This window comes from Conger conger, chromosome 11 (assembly GCF_963514075.1).
Source record: "Conger conger chromosome 11, fConCon1.1, whole genome shotgun sequence".
Lineage (NCBI taxonomy): Eukaryota > Metazoa > Chordata > Actinopteri > Anguilliformes > Congridae > Conger > Conger conger.
Window position 1 is genome coordinate 50,514,300 of NC_083770.1, and position 17,401 is coordinate 50,531,700.

At 49.3% G+C, this 17,401-nt stretch overlaps 2 protein-coding genes across 2 annotated transcripts; both read left to right on the forward strand.

Annotated features, from left to right (window-relative positions):
* The first annotated feature begins 3,747 nt into the window (after positions 1–3,747).
* LOC133139893 (G-protein coupled receptor 183-like) lies at positions 3,748–4,825 on the forward strand. The gene is made up of 2 exons (XM_061259344.1): positions 3,748–4,621; positions 4,711–4,825. Exons 1-2 carry the CDS (start codon positions 3,756–3,758, stop codon positions 4,781–4,783), a joined length of 939 nt encoding a protein of 312 aa, XP_061115328.1. The 5' UTR covers positions 3,748–3,755; the 3' UTR covers positions 4,784–4,825.
* Positions 4,826–15,270: 10,445 nt separating this feature from the next.
* LOC133140076 (trace amine-associated receptor 2-like) lies at positions 15,271–16,140 on the forward strand. The gene has a single exon (XM_061259630.1). It carries the CDS (start codon positions 15,271–15,273, stop codon positions 16,138–16,140), a length of 870 nt encoding a protein of 289 aa, XP_061115614.1.
* The last annotated feature ends 1,261 nt before the right edge of the window (positions 16,141–17,401 follow it).

The following is a 17,401-nucleotide window of genomic DNA, read 5'->3' on the forward strand; positions in this document are numbered from 1 at the left end:
CAGGGGGCAGCTCGAGATGGATCCCGAGAAGACCTGCTGTCACTAACTTGCCCCCTCCAACCAACTGCAAGGAACTCCGGCGATTCCTGGGATTTGCCCATTTCTACAGGAGGTTTGTATGTAATTACAGCTTGGTTGCTTCCCCCCGATCTCCATTACTTTACCTCCAGTAAGGTCTCCTGCTGGACACTCAGCCTTCAGAGAACTTCAGAGACGCTTAACGACGCTTCTCCTCTGCTCTGTCCTGACCACGCCTGACCCGGAGAAACAGTTTACTCTCGAGGTGGATGCCACCTGGGGTTGGGGCTGTGCTGTCCCAGCAGTCAGTAGATAACAAGGTCCACCGTATCAGCGACTATGAACTCTCGCCTGTTAAATTGGCCTTCGAGGAGTGGCGCCATGTGCTGGAGGGGGCTACCAATCCGTTCATCGTCTGGACCGACCACCGCGACCTGGAGAATTTGAGGTCGGCCAAAAGACTTAACCCTCTGTGGTCTCTGTTCTTTAACCACTTTCACTTCTCCCTGACCTACCGGCCTGGCTCCAAGAATGTGAAACCTGACGCTCTCTCCCGACTATACTCACCTCCTCAAGACAACAAAGAACCCGCCACCATCCTGCCTGCCAGTACCCTGGTCCCCACCACTCAGTTCACCATCGTGAGCAAGGTGGAAGAAGCCCTGAGGGGCTGTCCTGTTCCTGACAACACTCCTGCCAACCGCCTGTTCGTTCCCGAAGCGGTCCATCCGCAAGGCCTAGTGTGGGCCCACACGTCCGGACTCACCTGTCACCCTGGGGTCAGGCTCATGCTGGCTACCGCTTCTGGTGGCCAACATCACACCCGATACGGCCAGATTTGTGGCCGCCTGTCCGAAGTGTTCCAAGGGGAACTCTGGAAATCACTGGCCCCAGAGACTCCTCCAACCGCTCCCTGTTCCACGTTGCCCATGGTCCCATGTGGCACTGGACTTTATAACCGGTCTACCCATCTCCAAGGGGATGTCCGTCATTATGACAGTGGTTTTCCAAGTATGGGCAGTTCATCGCCTTACCAAAACTACCCTCATCCAAGGAGACGGCTAAACTTTTGGTCCTCCACGTTTTCCGCCTCCACGGCCTTCCCCTAGAGGTCACCTCGGACCGAGGCCCTCAGTTCGCCAACCAGTTCTGGAAAGCCTTCTGCGCACTCATCGGCGCCAAGGCCCAACCCTCCTCCGGCTTCCACCCACAGATCAACGGGCAGACGGAGCGTCTCAATCAAGAACTGGAAAAGACGCTCCGGTGCCTGGTGGAGAAATCTCCATCCTCCTGGATGGACAGCCTCCCGTGGATTGACTATGCCTGCAATTCATTGCCCGTCTCCTCCACTGGATTATCCCTGTTTGCTTGTTGCCTGGGCTTTAAAGGAAGAGCAGGAGGTGGAGGTGCCGGCGGCCCGCACAGTGCTCCTCAAGAGCGTCACTGAGATGGGGAGGCCCGCACAGTGCTCCTCAAGAGCGTCACTGAGATGGGGAGGCCCACACAGTGCTCCTCAAGAGCGTCACTGAGATGGGGAGGCCCGCATGGCGCTCCTCAAGAGCGTCACTGAGATGGGGAGGCCCACACAGTGCTCCTCAAGAGCGTCACTGAGATGGGGAGGCCCGCATGGCGCTCCTCAAGAGCGTCACTGAGATGTGGAGGCCCACACAGTGCTCCTCAAGAGCATCACTGAGATGGGGAGGCCCACACAGTGCTCCTCAAGAGCGTCACTGAGATGGGGAGGCCCGCACTGTGCTCCTCAAGAGCGTCACTGAGATGGGGAGGCCCACACAGTGCTCCTCAAGAGCGTCACTGAGATGGGGAGGCCCACACAATGCTCCTCAAGAGCGTCACTGAGATGGGGAGGCCCGCATGGCGCTCCTCAAGAGCGTCACTGAGATGGGGAGGCCCGCACAGTGCTCCTCAAGAGCGTCACTGAGATGGGGAGGCCCGCACGGTGCTCCTCAAGAGCGTCACTGAGATGGGGAGGCCCGCACAGTGCTCCTCAAGAGCGTCACTGAGATGGGGAGGCCCGCATGGCGCTCCTCAAGAGCGTCACTGAGATGGGGAGGCCCGCATGGCGCTCCTCAAGAGCGTCACTGAGATGGGGAGGCCCGCACTGTGCTCCTCAAGAGCGTCACTGAGATGGGGAGGCCCACACAGTGCTCCTCAAGAGCGTCACTGAGATGGGGAGGCCCACACAATGCTCCTCAAGAGCGTCACTGAGATGGGGAGGCCCACACGGCGCTCCTCAAGAGCGTCACTGAGATGGGGAGGCCCACACAGTGCTCCTCAAGAGCATCACTGAGATGGGGAGGCCCACACGGCGCTCCTCAAGAGCGTCACTGAGATGTGGAGGCCCACACGGCGCTCCTCAAGAGCGTCACTGAGATGGGGAAGTTCGCCGACCGCCACCGGCACCCCGCCCCACACTACACGGTCAGACAGAAGGTCTGGCTGTCATCTAAGGACATTCCCCTCTACTCCACCTGCCCCAAGCTTTAATGGCCCCTTCTCCATCACCGTGTCCTCACCCCCTCTGCAGTCAGACTTTGAGAAATTGTTGCCTCCTGTTCGTCAGAGTATCTCTTTAGCGTTTTTGTCAAGCCATTGTCTACCCGTTATGGTCCAAGCCTGTTTATTGACCAAAGATTATTGACTTCTGTTTTGTTGACCATTGCCTGCCTGTACCACAATTTTGCCTGCTGTCTTTGTGCTTTTGCCCCGCGGAGCAGACTTCGGTCTTGACTCTTGCGCTGTCATTGACCCCGAGCCTGCCTACCGTCCACCTGTACTACTGCCCCGCTGACAGCTTTCCTGCCTACCGGACTTTTTGCATGGTGTACCGATTACGAGACTGCCTTCTCCCTCGGTACTGTACTTTGGTTTTTGGCTGGATTTCAAGTGTATGAACATTGCTTGTTTTTCGACTACGCTCCCTGGACACTCCCTGAATAAAGCCCTGACGGGACTTTATTACACCCCTGTTTCTGAGTCGTGCATTTTGGGTCCAACCCCCCACGCACCCGCCACAGAACTGTAAACAAGCATTAGAGGTCATGGCCACGGACAAAAACATTCAAATGAACTACACCGATCAGCCACAACATTAAAAGCACCTGCTTAAATCATTGAAAATGCTTTAAACTGTAAAACTTGCCTATTGACACTTAATATTCAATTATAGGATTATCTTCTTATATAAGTGCACATGAATGAATTGCATTCAAATGTTTAATTTCTAAATGAAAATGGAAATCTTGTAAAATCATTGGGAGGGGAGGGGGGTTGCATTCTTAATAATTTCATTTGGCCTTATTGAAATATATTGGAACATACTGGTGTTCATGATGAAGTCTATTTTAACAGATGCTCCAGGACGTGTAGAATTTTTCATATTTAAAATGAATAAATACAACCCGCCATATTTAAAAATTCCTTCCATTGGAATTACTTGGTACTAAATGTGGTGAAACTCGTGCTGGAATAGATCCCGTGCATTTAGAAAAATGGTGGGTGATCTTTCTGTCTTTCTTTCTTTTCTTAAATATGAAAAACATGGCACATTTGTGTGCGCGTGGGTGTTTTCCAAAACATATTTGTTCCCACGTGTCTCACCGTCACCGGAAATCGGTCCCTGGAGATTACCCATTGATTTGACTGTAAACTGCAGCTAGCGTAGGCCAGAACCATCCTCTATAAAACACCACAGATCCGGGCAGAGACACATTTCCACAATGCTCCCATTCAACATGAGCGTTCCTCTTTCCGTTGATTTTGATAGTCCCGAAGACTACTTCATTTTTATCTTCCAAATTCTATTTGCAACAAGTGTTGTCCTTCTCGCGGGCTCAGTGGTGATTGGAATCTTGAAAACAAAGAGTCTTCGGATTCAGAACAGATTTATTTTCATGCTCAACACCAGCATTAGCGACACTCTTACCGGATTATCTGTGTATTATATTGGTCTATTTGACGTAGAGGAGGGATACCCGTCAAGGAACAGTACAAACTACGTTCTACCTACTCTTCTTGGAGTAAACATCCTCACATTTCTGTTTGCACAAATTGACCGCTATTTCGCGATTTGCCGTCCTTTCTTCTACTGCCGCTTCATTAAACGGCCGATAGTCGTTGGGGTTTGCGCGTTTTGCTGGTTTGATACATATCTTATATTAACGGTGAAAACTGTCGTCCCTTTGTCAAAAGCTGCAGAAATAAACGCATTTACCGTTTTGAGTTTACAGATAATAGTGGTCGCTAAAGTGCTCATGACTATAAAGTTGTATGTGATCGCCAGGTATCAGATTGCACGAGAACCACCGAGCGCCGAGAGAGAGAGCAAAAAGGAGTCACTGAGGATAATAGTATTCGTGGTAATCTGTTTCTTGACGCTGTGGTGTCCCTCCTTTGTCAATATTCTCGTGAAGCAGTTGACAGTGCACGGTATTCGATTCAGAAACGAAGCCACTAACCTCTTTGCTATTATGGCGCGTTTTAACGCGCTCACTACACCTGCCGTGTACGTCTGGGGAAGCCCCGCGCTGCGCGAAGCTGTGAGGACGGCTGTCTGGGGCAGAGTGTGTGCGAAGCGCACAGCGAGGTAGAGTGAGTATATCACGCTTTGAGTTGGCCCTACATAAGAGGCCAAAGAGGCCTAAGAGACCCTTCGTCTTTTTCTTCTCAATGCAGGTTCGGCGCTGATCCTGGAGGTGGCGAGAAGCATCTTCCAAAAACGCACGCATCGAGAGAGAAGAAACCGTGAGGCCACGTAGAGCAGAAGAGTCACCAAAGCTTTGTTTATAATAATCCAAACTTTTTAAAACGTGCCCATATATGGCTCCTTTTTATCTTCACTGATAATATGACGCAAATTACACACAATTATACATTTCTGTTGAGCCAAATGCCCAGTGCGCCCTGACCAACTGTTTGGCTTCTATGAGCGACAGAGATGTAATCTACTACTTTTAATTGGACTTTTAAAAACTTTTTGACATCGCCAGACTAAATCAGAAGTACAAATTATTGGTGTAATTTTAGACTGATCATAGTTTTAAAGCCCAAGTGACCAGTAGATTAAAACATTAAATAGAGATTAAAACATTAAATAGAGATTAAAACATTAAATAGAGATTAAAACTTTAAATAGAGATTAAAGCTTTTTCAGAACTCCACTGCAAGGCTCTTTAAAAACAGAAACAGGAAAGGAGAGCATACTACCCTGCTTAGAATTGATTTAAAAGTTATTTTACAATATGCTGTATGTATACAATGCTTTTAATGAGCATTCTTCTATCTCTGACACCCAATCTAGTTTACCACCCAGCTAGAGTCCTCTAAATGCTAAACCTGTCCAGTGTGCTACACAGAAAAAGCAGAGAAGCAGCTTTTACCCCATGACTGTCCCAAGGACATCAGAGACGGCTCTGTGCAAACTTTAAAAAGCTATCTTAAAAGCTACCTTTTTACTTTGGCTTTTAACACACCTATTTATGTTAAGATTTGACTGATTGCTTTTATGTTTGGGGTCTAATTGAGCCCTACAGTATAAATAAACACACAATTATTGTAATATAAATATTTTGACACTTTGGTTGTTGCTTTATTGTTTACAAAATGACTAGCCTTTTATCCATAGATATGAAAAATTTGTGAGAAACATCTCATTTTAGAGCCTGAGGTTCAGGAAGTGAAAGTTTGGCGCTTGTATGGGAAAGTACTACCAGAATCATCTGCAAAGAAATCTGAGGTCAAAATAAAACTGGTTGTATATTTTCATACATTTTATACAGTTACAGAGGGTCAGACTGACCCCACACAACACGTTTGACACCCATTTAACATTTTAATTTTTACTTGCTATTTTATTTAATTATTTATTATTATTTATTGTTTTTAATTCACTGCACTATGTAAAGCACTTTGGGATGCTTCTCTCTATGAAAGTTGCTTATTATCACTCCACTGGCGTTCTACATAAATGGATACCTTCACTTGGACAATTTGTCTCTGGAGTGTGGTCATAAAAAATATCAATGGACCATCTAATCCATGGAATAAAAAATAGCATTTTAAATATTATAAATATTAAAATATTGTCATGAGAACCAAGTTGTCAAGGGTATACAAAGGATATGCAACAAAACGGTAAACATGACTACATTTATTTAAGTAGCATTGCTGTGTCCCAAATGTTATGGTGCCCTGAAATAGAGGGACTACGTATAAACACTGCTGTAATTTCTACACGGTGAAACCAAAATGTATAAAAATTCACTTTATTAAAATCTGACAATGTGTGTCACATGTGATCATTTTTTATAACAAGTCTCTAATTGTGGAGTACCGAGGCAAATAAACAAATGATGGATCTCTGTCCCAAATATTATGGAGGGCACTGTAGATTGAAACTTGTAAATATACATATATATTGAATGAAACATAATATACATTGAAACCTCAGAATATTCAATGAAAAATGAGAATATAATAGAATGATACATGAGAATACTGAATGAAACTTGAGAATATGGAGTGAAGTTTTATGTACAGGTTAAATGTCTGATATATAGGTCAAAGCACTGGATATGTAGGTCAAACACATCAAAGGCATTAGTGCGAGATGGCTCAGGCAGTAAGAGCAGTCGTCTGGCAGTCGGAGGGTTGCCGGTTCGATCCCCCGCCCGGGCTGTGTCGAAGTGTCCCTAAGCAAGACACCTAACCCCCAAATGCTCCTGACGAGCTGGTCGGTGCCTTGCATGGCAGCCAATCGCCGTGAGTGTGTGTATGAATGGGTAAATGAGAAGCATCAGTTGTACAATGCTTTGGATAAAGGCGCTATATAAATGCCAACCATTTACCATTTGCTGCTTGGGAGCAGCCGCAGCCAATTATATAAGCCACATATTGTGAAGCCTCACGTTGCTGGAGAGCAATCAGTCAATATTAGTAACAAATGCATGAAGCATGATCTACCAATAGGGGATGCATCACAAATGTGTTTTACTCTCCTCAAACAAAACCTCTTCTAAATTGCAATTTAAATGAATTCGCAAATGTTCCAGGGTCAAGTGTGCTGAAAGACCCTAGAGGGATGTACTGTTTCATGTGCTATGGCAACAGCAAAAATAAGGACGTGGGCGTATTTGGTTAATCCCACAATGGATTATATCTAAAACTATTTTTATGCAGGACAATGTGATAGAATGATTTATGCTTACATAAGAACAATAAACAGCTTACATAGCCAGGTGAAAGTAGTGAAAACATCTTCCTCGTGAACACAAGTTTTTACACAAGTAGTGACACACTATTGAGAGAACTGAAAAAAAACTACAGGTGGATGCAGTCATAGCTTGGTGCCATGCCAGAGCAAGAGTTTTGTAAACCAGGAGAAGTGTCTTGTATTCAATTCTGGCACTCGGTCAAGGGAACCAGGAGCCAGTGAAGGGATCTAAGAACCGGGGTTATATGATTGTTTTTGTTTTTTTTGTTTCTGCTAAGATGCGAGCAGCTGTTATGTACGGCACTGAGGACCAAGAGCAGACAAGAGGATAATCCAAAAACATCACACAGCCAAGAGATCATATGACAACAGCCAAAACAACAAAGAAGCAAAGAAATGTTGAAAAAACAAGCAAGGGTCGAAATCCAGGAAATCAGAAAAACAGAGGTACAAAAGGACTAAGCCGAAAAAAAAGTCGAAGTCGTTGCAAAAGTATCAGAAATGAAATAATCAGATGGGCAGAGGGCAAAGCAAGCTCAGAAAACAAGGCAAATGGTTGTTGTTATGAATCTTAATAAACAGCCGTACAGGTACTCAGCTCTGAATTATAATCAACGTTTACACAGCTAAAATCAGGAGTCCAGCGGCGTGTTTACAGGGCTAAAATCAGTGTGTTTACAGAGCTAAAATCAGCAGTCCAGTAGCGTGGTTACAGGGCTAAAATCAGCAAGTTTACCGGGCTAAAATCAGTGTGTTTACAGGGCTAAAATTAGCGTGTTTACACGGCTAAAATCAGGAGTCCAGTGGCGTGTTTACAGGGCTAAAATCAGCAGTCCAGCAGCATGTTTACAGGGCTAAAATCAGCAGTCCAGCAGCATGTTTACAGGGCTAAAATCAGCACTCCAGCAGCATGTTTACACTGCTAAAATCAGTGTGTTTACAGGGCTAAAATCAGCAGTCCAGCAGCATGTTTACATGGCTAAAATCAGCAGACCAGCAGTGTGTTTACACAGCTAAAATTAGCGTGTTTACATGGCTAAAATCAGGAGTCCAGCGGTGTGTTTACAGGGCTAAAATCCGCAGTCCAGCAGCATGTTTACAGGGCTAAAATCAGCAGTCCAGCAGCATGTTTACACAGCTAAAATCAGTGTGTTTACAGGGCTAAAATCAACATGTTTACAGGGCTAAAATCAGCAGTCCAGCAGCGTGTTTACATGGCTAAAATCAGCGTGTTTACAGGGCTAAAATCAGCAGTCCAGCGGCGTGTTTACACAGTGTGGTGCCTCGGGGTGGATCCTGAGGTGCAGAGGGTGGGCACAGCTAGAAACCAACACAGGAGATAGCAGATGTCAGAAAAAATACTTCTTTTTATTTTTTCTGTGTTTTTTTTTTTCCCCAGGGTATCGGTGATAGCGCCCCCCCCTTAGGGCAAGGGTAGGGGAAAACTGGAGAAATCAAAGGGGCCGTTTAGGCAAAAAATAAACGAAGGTTCTTCCCAGACCGGGGTATTTTCCAGGGCTTCCTCCCTCCTCCCGTCTTCGGCCGCGTCAGGGCTGGCGGAAAACACAAAGACAGGGGGTGAATAGGAAGGGATTTTATCTGGCTCACGTGACCGGCGTCCGTTTCCAGGTCTTCGGTGTTGCCGTCCGTGAAGGTGGGGTCTTCCTCAGTTTCAGTATGTCAGGGCGTTGCAGGTCCTTCCTCTCTCTGCCTTCCACACTCACACGCTCAGGAATGGCACCAACTGAGCCTGGCTGCAGCCTCGACCGCGCCTTAGATCCCATTCCCTGCTCATTAGGAAAAGAGGCTGCAGCTGAGTCAGTGATTTTCCACTCTGCTCACTCACGTGCGCTGTCCGGGGTCCTGGACCGCAGGTAGAGGGATCTCTCTCCAAGGCGCTGATCTCCCCATCACATCTCTAGGCAGATATACTCCTTCGCACACCTCTCCCAATGCGTGACGTCTGCCCGGTTGACCTGCACGGGCCCCTCCAGGGTTCTCCACCCACGTGGCACAACATGCAGGAGCAGGGGTGCCACATACCGCCCCCCCCCCTCAGCTCCAAGCCCCGGGCAGGGCCATCCTCCCTCCTGGATAGCGCATCAGCATTCTGGTGCAGCTTCCCAGCGCGATGCTCCACCTTGAACCGGTAGGGCTGCAACTCTAAAAACCAGCGGGTTACTCGGGCATTGCTGTCTCGGTTAAGGTACATCCATTTGAGGGGAGCATGATCGGTCACCAACAGAAACTCACGGTCGAGTAGGTAATATCGTAATTTACCTACCGCCCTTCTGATGGCGAGGCATTCCTTCTCAACCGCGGCATAATTCCTTTCATGGCTGAGGAGTTTTCTGCTGATGTAGGTTACTGGATGCTCTACCCCATCCTGGATCTGTGACAGGACTGCTCCCAGGCCCATTTCTGATGTGTTGGTCTGCAGCACAAAGGGTTTCTGGAAGTTGGGAGTTATGAGGACTGGTTTCTCACCTAGAGCGGCCCGTAGGTCCTGGAAGGCTTCAGCGGCGTGGGGGTTCCATTGGACCCGGTTGGGCTGCTCCTTTTTGGTGAGGTCGTGTAGGGGGGCTGCTCGTGCTGCAAACTTCGGAATGAACTGCTGATAGTAACCCACCAGACCCAGGAACATTCTCACCTGTTTCTTTGTAGCCGGTTGGGGCTAGGTGGCAATGCTGTTGACCTTGTTCGACTGGGGCTTCACCCGCCCCCTCCCGACCGTGTGGCCCAGATAGGCAGCTTCCTTCAATCCGAGCCGGCACTTTGCAGGGTTAGCCGTCAGCCCGGCCTCCCTCAGGGACCTCAGCACCGCTTCGACTTTGTCGACATGGCTGTCCCAGTCGGTGCTGTGGATGACGATGTCATCCAGGTAGGCGGCCGCATACCTCTGGTGGGGCCGCAACACCTGGTCCATCAACCTCTGGTCCATCAACCTCTGGAACGTGGCCGGGGCTCCATGCACGCCAAAGGGGAGGACGGTGTACTGGTAGAGGCCCGTCGGGGTCGCGAAGCTTCTGGGATTCGGTAGGGTCGTAATTTTACCGTCTTCCCAGGTTCCGTGCTGATGTCGTGGGCGATTAGGTGGGTGCGGCCGGGCATAGTCGAGAAGATATCCCGGCTCCGATTCACCAGCTCACGTAGCGCTTGCTGCTGGCGGGAGCTCAGCTGCTCTCCAATACTCACGTCAGGGGTGGGTGGGGGCACCCACTGGGCAGAGAGGACTGGGGTCAGAGCTGGGGGAGGCTCATGCCACCTCTTCATCAGGTTGACGTGGTATATTTGGAGGCGTTGTCGTCGCCCCGGCTGTCTCACCCGGTAGTTCACAGGTCCTGTGCGTTCCACGACCTCATACGGCCCATGCCATTGGGCCAGAAATTTACATTCACTGGTAATTTACATTCACTGGTGGGGACTAGAATCATCACCTTGTCTCCTGGGGCGAATTCTCTCACCTGTGCTCCCCAGTTATACAGCCTGGCTTGCTCCCGTTGTGCCCGTTCCATGTGGGCCCTCATCATGGGCCAGATCTGGGCCATCCGCCGGTCCATCTGCTCCACATGCTCGATCAGGCTGCGGGTTCGGGACGGTTGCTGTTCCCAGGCCTCCTTCGCCAGGTCCAGTAATCCACGGGGTCGTCTACCGTATAGCAGTTCAAAAGGGGCGAAGCCGGTTGTGCTCTGGGGCACCTCTCGGACTGAAAAGAGAAGTTAGGGTAAGAGCTGGTCCCAGTCCTTGCGGTCCGTTTCAATCATCTTCCTCAGCATGGCTTTGAGGGTCTGATTGAATCTCTCCACTAGTCCGTCGGTTTGGGGGTGGTAGACGGAGGTTCGTAGTTGGGTCACCTGTAGCAGCCGGCACATCTCTTTTAGGACCCCTGACATGAAGCACGATCCTTGGCCTGTCAGGAGTTCCTCTGCTATCCCGACCCTGCTAAAAAGCAGGAACAACTCCCTGGCAACCGCCTTTCCGGTCGCGGTCCTGAGCAGGACAGCTTCTGGGTAGCGGGTTACATAATCCAGGATCACGAGGATGTACCGATGTCCCCGGCTGGACTTCGGTAAGGGTCCCAGGATGTCCATCGCAATCCTCCTGAAGGGAACATCAATGATCGGCAGGGGTATTAGTGGGTTCCGAAGGGTTACCTTAGGGCTGTGGAGTTGGCACACGGCACAGTGTTGGCAGCAGTCCTCCACAGCCTTTTTCACCCTGGGCCAATAGAACCTCGCCAGGATCCTCTCATAGGTCTTCTCCATCCCCAGATGGGCTCCCACCAGGTGAGTATGACCTAGGTAGAGGACTCGGGGCACAAACGGTTGAGGGACGAGCAGCTGTTCAACTTCCTCCCCCTGTGGGTTACAGACTCGATAGAGCAGGTCTTGTTTTACCCTGAAGAAGGGATACGATGGTGTACTCACCGGCCCTTGTGGTACCCCGTTAATGTCTCGGGCATCTCTCCAGGCCTGAGCGAACTTTGGCTTGTGTAGTTGGGCAGTGCCAAAACGGGTGGGTGCTTCGGCCTCCTCGCTCACCTCTTGGGGGCCCTCCAAGAAGGCTAGACGGACGTCTCTCTCCGGGGGCAGGGCCTCCCCAAGCTCTTTCTCGGACGCAGTGATGGTTCCACTGGTGGCCGGGGTGCTGGGTTGGCGTTCCCTCTCTGGTGGCAGGGCCTCTCCTTCACTGTCCCCAGACGTCGCGGCCCAGACTGGTAGGGGGTTCTGGCGGGCAGCCTGTCGGGGCCGTCGTGGCCTCGTCTCCCTCAGAGTCCGGGGCCCCTCCTCCCAATAAGTCTGGAACAAAGGGCAGTCTCTTCCCATTAGTACAGGTACGGGTAAATTTGGTACAACCCCCGCTCTTACTGCGTGCGTCCCCCGTGGTGTGATTAGGTTGACCCACACCGTGGGGTATTCTCTGGTGTCCCCATGGATACACGCCACGGCCACCTCTTCACCCCTCTTTTCTCCCGCAAACTCTGGTCTTACCAGGGTGATGGCGCTGCCCGAATCAAGCACTGCTACAGTGTCCTGTCCCCCTACTCGTATCGGGAACCTGGGGGCCTCCGTACTCTGGTGAGCCCAGCAGGTGGTCAGGTACAGGCAGGGGTGCGCTGGGCTGCTCGAACCCCTGGCGGTGGGCATGGACACCTCCCTCCCGGGGCAGTTCCTGGCTAGATGCCCCTCCTCTCCACAGTTATAGCATCTCCACTCTGGCCGTGGTCTCCCTGCGTCAGGTCTGCCCCGCCGATTTGGGTCAGGGCGGGCTGGCGGGTGCTTCACCTGTGCTGGGCACCTAACTGGGCGGCTCGGGGTTTTCGTGCGTTCAGGTTGGAGCATCTTCTGAGTGACCTGATGGTTTTCGGGAAGGCCCACTAGTAGTTCTACGGAGGCGAGTCCCACCTGGGCTATATCCCGTTTGGCTTCCCTGGGTAGAGCGCGGGTGCATCTGTCCAACACCACCCTCTCCAACAGGGGTGGCCCCTCTCCCTCGGCCAGCCAGCTCTTGGTCAGGCGGGTCAGGGCGGCGATTTGGGACCGGGCAGGCTGGGAGGCGTCATAGGACCATTCGTGGTATCGCTGGGCTCGGGCAGGTAGGCTGAACCTATATCGGGCTAGGATGGCTCTCCTCAACTTGAGGTAGTCGGTGGCGTCAGCCATGTCCATATCTCGATAGGCCTGTTGGGCTTCCCCCGTCAAGAAGGGGGCTAGAATGGCCGCCCAGTCTGCCTGTGGCCATTCTTCACGTTGAGCGGCGCGCTCAAACACCTGGAGGTACGCCTCAACGTCATCATCGGCTGTCATCTTTGTCAACGCATCTCGGGGGGTTCGTCTCGATCCGTCACGGGGGGATAGGCGGCAGAGTTCGACCACCGCTTCCTGCAGGGCCCGCTGGGACCTCGGCAGCTCAGTGATGGCCGCTTCCATCATCCCTCGGGAGCCCTCCTCTGCTTCCACGTCTTGCATCTCAGCGAGGGTAGGGGCAGCCAATCGTCTCCTTCTTCGCTCTTCCCCAGGGGGTGTGGCTTCCATTCACTCTCAGTTCTCACCCGTGTTGGTTCTTCGGCCCAGATCAGCTTCCACAGCGTGGCATCAGTATGCCCGCATTCTCCACCATATGTGGTGCCTCGGGGTGAATCCTGAGGTGCAGAGAGTGGGCACAGCTAGAAACCAACACAGGAGATAGCAGATGTCAGAAAAAATACTTCTTTTTATTTTTTCTGTGTTTTTTTTTTTTCCAGGGTATCGGTGATAGCGCCCCCCCTCAGGGCAAGGGTAGGGGAAAACTGTAGAAACCAAAGGGGCCGTTTAGGCAAAAAATAAACGAAGATTCTTCCCAGACCGGGCTATTTTCCAGGGCTTCCTCCCTCCTCCCCTCTTCGGCCGCGTCAGGGCTGGCGGGAAACACAAAGACAGGGGGTGAATAGGAAGGGATTTTATCTGGCTCACGTGACCGGCGTCCGTTTCCAGGTCTTCGGTGTTGCCGTCCGTGAAGGTGGGGTCTTCCTCAGGTTCAGTATGGCTGGGCATTGCAGGTCCTTCCTCTCCCTGCCTTCCACACTCTCACACGCTCAGGAATGGCACCAACTGAGCCTGGCTGCAGCCTCGACCGCGCCTTAAATCCCATTCCCTGCTCGTTAGGAAAAGAGGCTGCAGCTGAGTCAGTGATTTTCCACTCTGCTCACTCACATGTGCTGTCTGGGGTCCTGGACCGCAGGTAGAGGGATCTCTCTCCAAGGTGCTGATCTCCCCATCACATCTCTAGGCAGATATACCCCTTCGCACACCTCTCCCAATGCGTGACGTCTGCCCGGTTGACCTGCACGGGCCCCTCCAGGGTTCTCCACCCACGTGGCACAACATGCAGGAGCAGGCGTGCCACAACGGCTAAAATCAGCAGTCCAGCAGCATGTTTACAGGGCTAAAATCAGCAGTCCAGCAGCGTGTTTACAGGGCTAAAATCTGCATGTTTACAGGGCTAAAATCAGCAGTGCAGCAGTGTGTTTACAGGGCTAAAATCAGCAGTCCAGCAGTGTGTTTACAGGGCTAAAATCAGAAGTCCAGCAGCGTGTTTACATGGCTAAAATCAGCAGTCAAGCAGCATGTTTACACAGCTAAAATCAGTGTGTTTACAGGGCTAAAATCAGCATGTTTACAGGGCTAAAATCAGCATTCCAGCAGCATGTTTACACAGCTAAAATCAGCATTCCAGCAGCATGTTTACAGGGCTAAAATCAGCATGTTTACAGGGCTAAAATCAGCAGTCCAGCAGTGTGTTCTCAGGGCTAAAATCAGCATGTTTACAGGGCTAAAATCAGCAGTCCAGTAGCGTGTTTACACGGCTAAAATCAGCAGTCCAGCAGTGTGTTTACAGGGCTAAAATCAGCATGTTTACAGGGCTAAAATCAGCAGTGCAGCAGCGGGTTTACAGGGCTAAAATCAGCAGTCCAGTAGCGTGTTTACACGGCTAAAATCAGCAGTCCAGCATTGTGTTTACAGGGCTAAAATCAGTAGTCCAGCAGCCTGTTTACAGGCCTAAAATCTGCATGTTCACAGGGCTAAAATCAGCAGTCCAGCAGCGGGTTTATAGTTTATACTGATTTTAGCCCTGTAAAGTTAAGTAATGTAATGTAATTGTTTGTAAACAACCTTTTCAAGAAAGAAACATCAGCATGATACAATTTCATACTCTTAACATGGCATAAAATGTTTAATTTTACTGTGAGAATGTTTCAGTAAACTCTTGAATATGCGCTTATAATCATCAAGTGTTATAAGTCTATTTATTCATCCGGTGGAATCTGCGAGGCTCTGACAGGAGCTGTCAGTAACGTCACCAAGCAGACGAGTTAGCAAACCCCTCCAACGCTCCTCTACGGCAATCCCACGGGCCTCAGTAAAAATAAAAGGCCCCTCTCGTCAAATTAATCCACATCTCAAGAGATCATCCTATTCAGTTAAATAAAACACCGCGAGCGTTCCTCCAGTAGTCAGAACGCGCGCAGCACCGTAAGTTACACCATGCTGTCGTTGAACGGGACCGTTCCTCTCTCGGTTGACTTCGATCGCCCTGAAGACTACTTCATTTTTCTCTTCCATATCATTTTCGCTACGAGCGCGGTCCTCCTCGCGGGCTCAGTGGTCATTGCAATCTCGAGCACGAAGAGTCTTCGGCGTCAGAACAGATTTATTTTCATGCTCAACACCAGCATTTGCGACACTCTTACGGGGTTTTCCGTTTATTATATTGGCTTGTTCGATGTACGGGATGGATACCCGCCAAAGAACGGCACATTTTACGTTCTCCGTTCACTTCTTGGAGTAAATATCCTTACTTTTCTGTTTGCACAGTTTGACCGCTATTTCGCGATCTGCCACCCTTTCTTCTACAGTCGATACGCCACACGGCCGTGCGTCATTGCAGTCTGCGCGTTTTCCTGGTTTGTCACATATCTCACAAACGCGCTGCAAAACACTGCCCCCATTTCAAAAGTTGCTCTAATAGGCGGAATTTCCGTTTTAGCATTACAGGTTGTAGTCATCACTAAAATCATAATGACTATAAAGTTGTATGTAATTGCCAGACATCAGCTTGCACGAGACCCACCAAGCGCCGAGAGGGAGAATAAGAAGGAGTCGCTGAGAATCGTAATATTCGTGGTCATATCTTTCTTATTGCTGTGGAGTCCCTCGTTCGTCAATATTATTTTGAGGCAACTGGCCTTTCAAGGCTTAAACTTCAGGAACGACGCCGTTAACCCCTTGGGTATTATGGCGCGGTTTAACGCGCTTAGCACGCCGGCCGTGTACGTCTGGGGAAGTCCCGCACTGCGGGCTGCTGTGAAGGACACTGTCTGGGGAAGAGGGTGCCCGAAGCGGAAAAGGAGGTAAGAGTGAATTCAAGGCAGTGTTGTCGTCTTTTGCGGCGTGTTGTCAAAACACGAGGGTATTTCGTATTTTACTTCACAATGCAGAATCAGTTGTGATCACGGATGCAGCCGCGATCATCGCCAGAAAATACTGAGTATACCGAGAGGGAAAATGCCATGAAAATCTGGAGGAAAGAGCGGCGCTCTCAAGTGGGCCTTTGAGACGACCCTACAGACGTGAGAAAAGTGTGGAAGTCACACTGACATGGAAAAAGAAATCGAAGGGGATCAACAATCATGAATAAACTGTGCATTCGAACCTGTGTTTTCTTCTTGACTTTATTATAAGGATCCAAATGCACGGACGCAATCTTGGATTGATTATGATCAGTTGGAAAATGATCTTATGAATCAAAATTCAAAGATTTTCAAAAGTGGAAAATGATTCCAAAAATAAAAAGTAATCCAAGCAGTGATGTGGTATTTTAAACTTTAACGACTCTTGCATATTTTTTCCCATCATGGATAGCTTTGTGGCTGCGTGTTGCTATTCGCCCACGTTAAGGTTTACATTACATTACATTACATTATTGGCATTTGGCAGACGCTCTTATCCAGAGCGACGTACAACAAAGTGCATACCCATAACCAGAGATAAGTTCGCTGAAAGACCCTAGAGGGAGGGTTTAATCTGTCTTTTAATGTATGTATTGCCTGTAAAGGAAACTCACTCCACACCACCTGCATACATATACACCTGTCCTGTATGTATAGCATGTATAATCATTAGTTTTCCTCTTGATATGATAACTTGTTGATTTACTCCATGCTAATGTACACTCAGTGAGCACATTATTAGTGTCGCAGGAGGGAGCAGCTGGTTGAGTAACCACCACTGAGCCAGGCTACGCCACCTCGGGAATTGCACCCAAGGAAATAGTGATATGTATATATATTACAAGATACAGGTTCCGTTAGATTCTTTAAATATAAGGAAGACAGAGACGTGATTCAGCAATCAAATGTTACATTTATTGAACATTTACATGTTCAATAAATGTAACATTTGATTGCTGAATCACATCTCTCTCTCTCTCTCTCTCTCTCTCTCTCTCTCTCTATACATATGTGTATATATATATATATATATATATATATATATATATATATATATATATAGTACTGTGCAAAAGTCTTAGGCACCTGTATAACACTCTGTACAGACAAGATTCTTTAAAAATAATAATTCAATGAAAGGTCCTAAATAAATGTGCTATACATTT

Coding starts and splice junctions, on each gene's coding strand:
- LOC133140076 (XM_061259630.1), top strand. CDS start 15,271: ATGCTGTCGTTGAACGGGACCGTTCCTCTCTCGGTTGACTTCGATCGC.
- LOC133139893 (XM_061259344.1), top strand. CDS start 3,756: ATGCTCCCATTCAACATGAGCGTTCCTCTTTCCGTTGATTTTGATAGT. Junction 4,622..4,710: donor TGTGCGAAGCGCACAGCGAG/GTAGAGTGAGTA, acceptor TTCTCAATGCAG/GTTCGGCGCTGATCCTGGAG.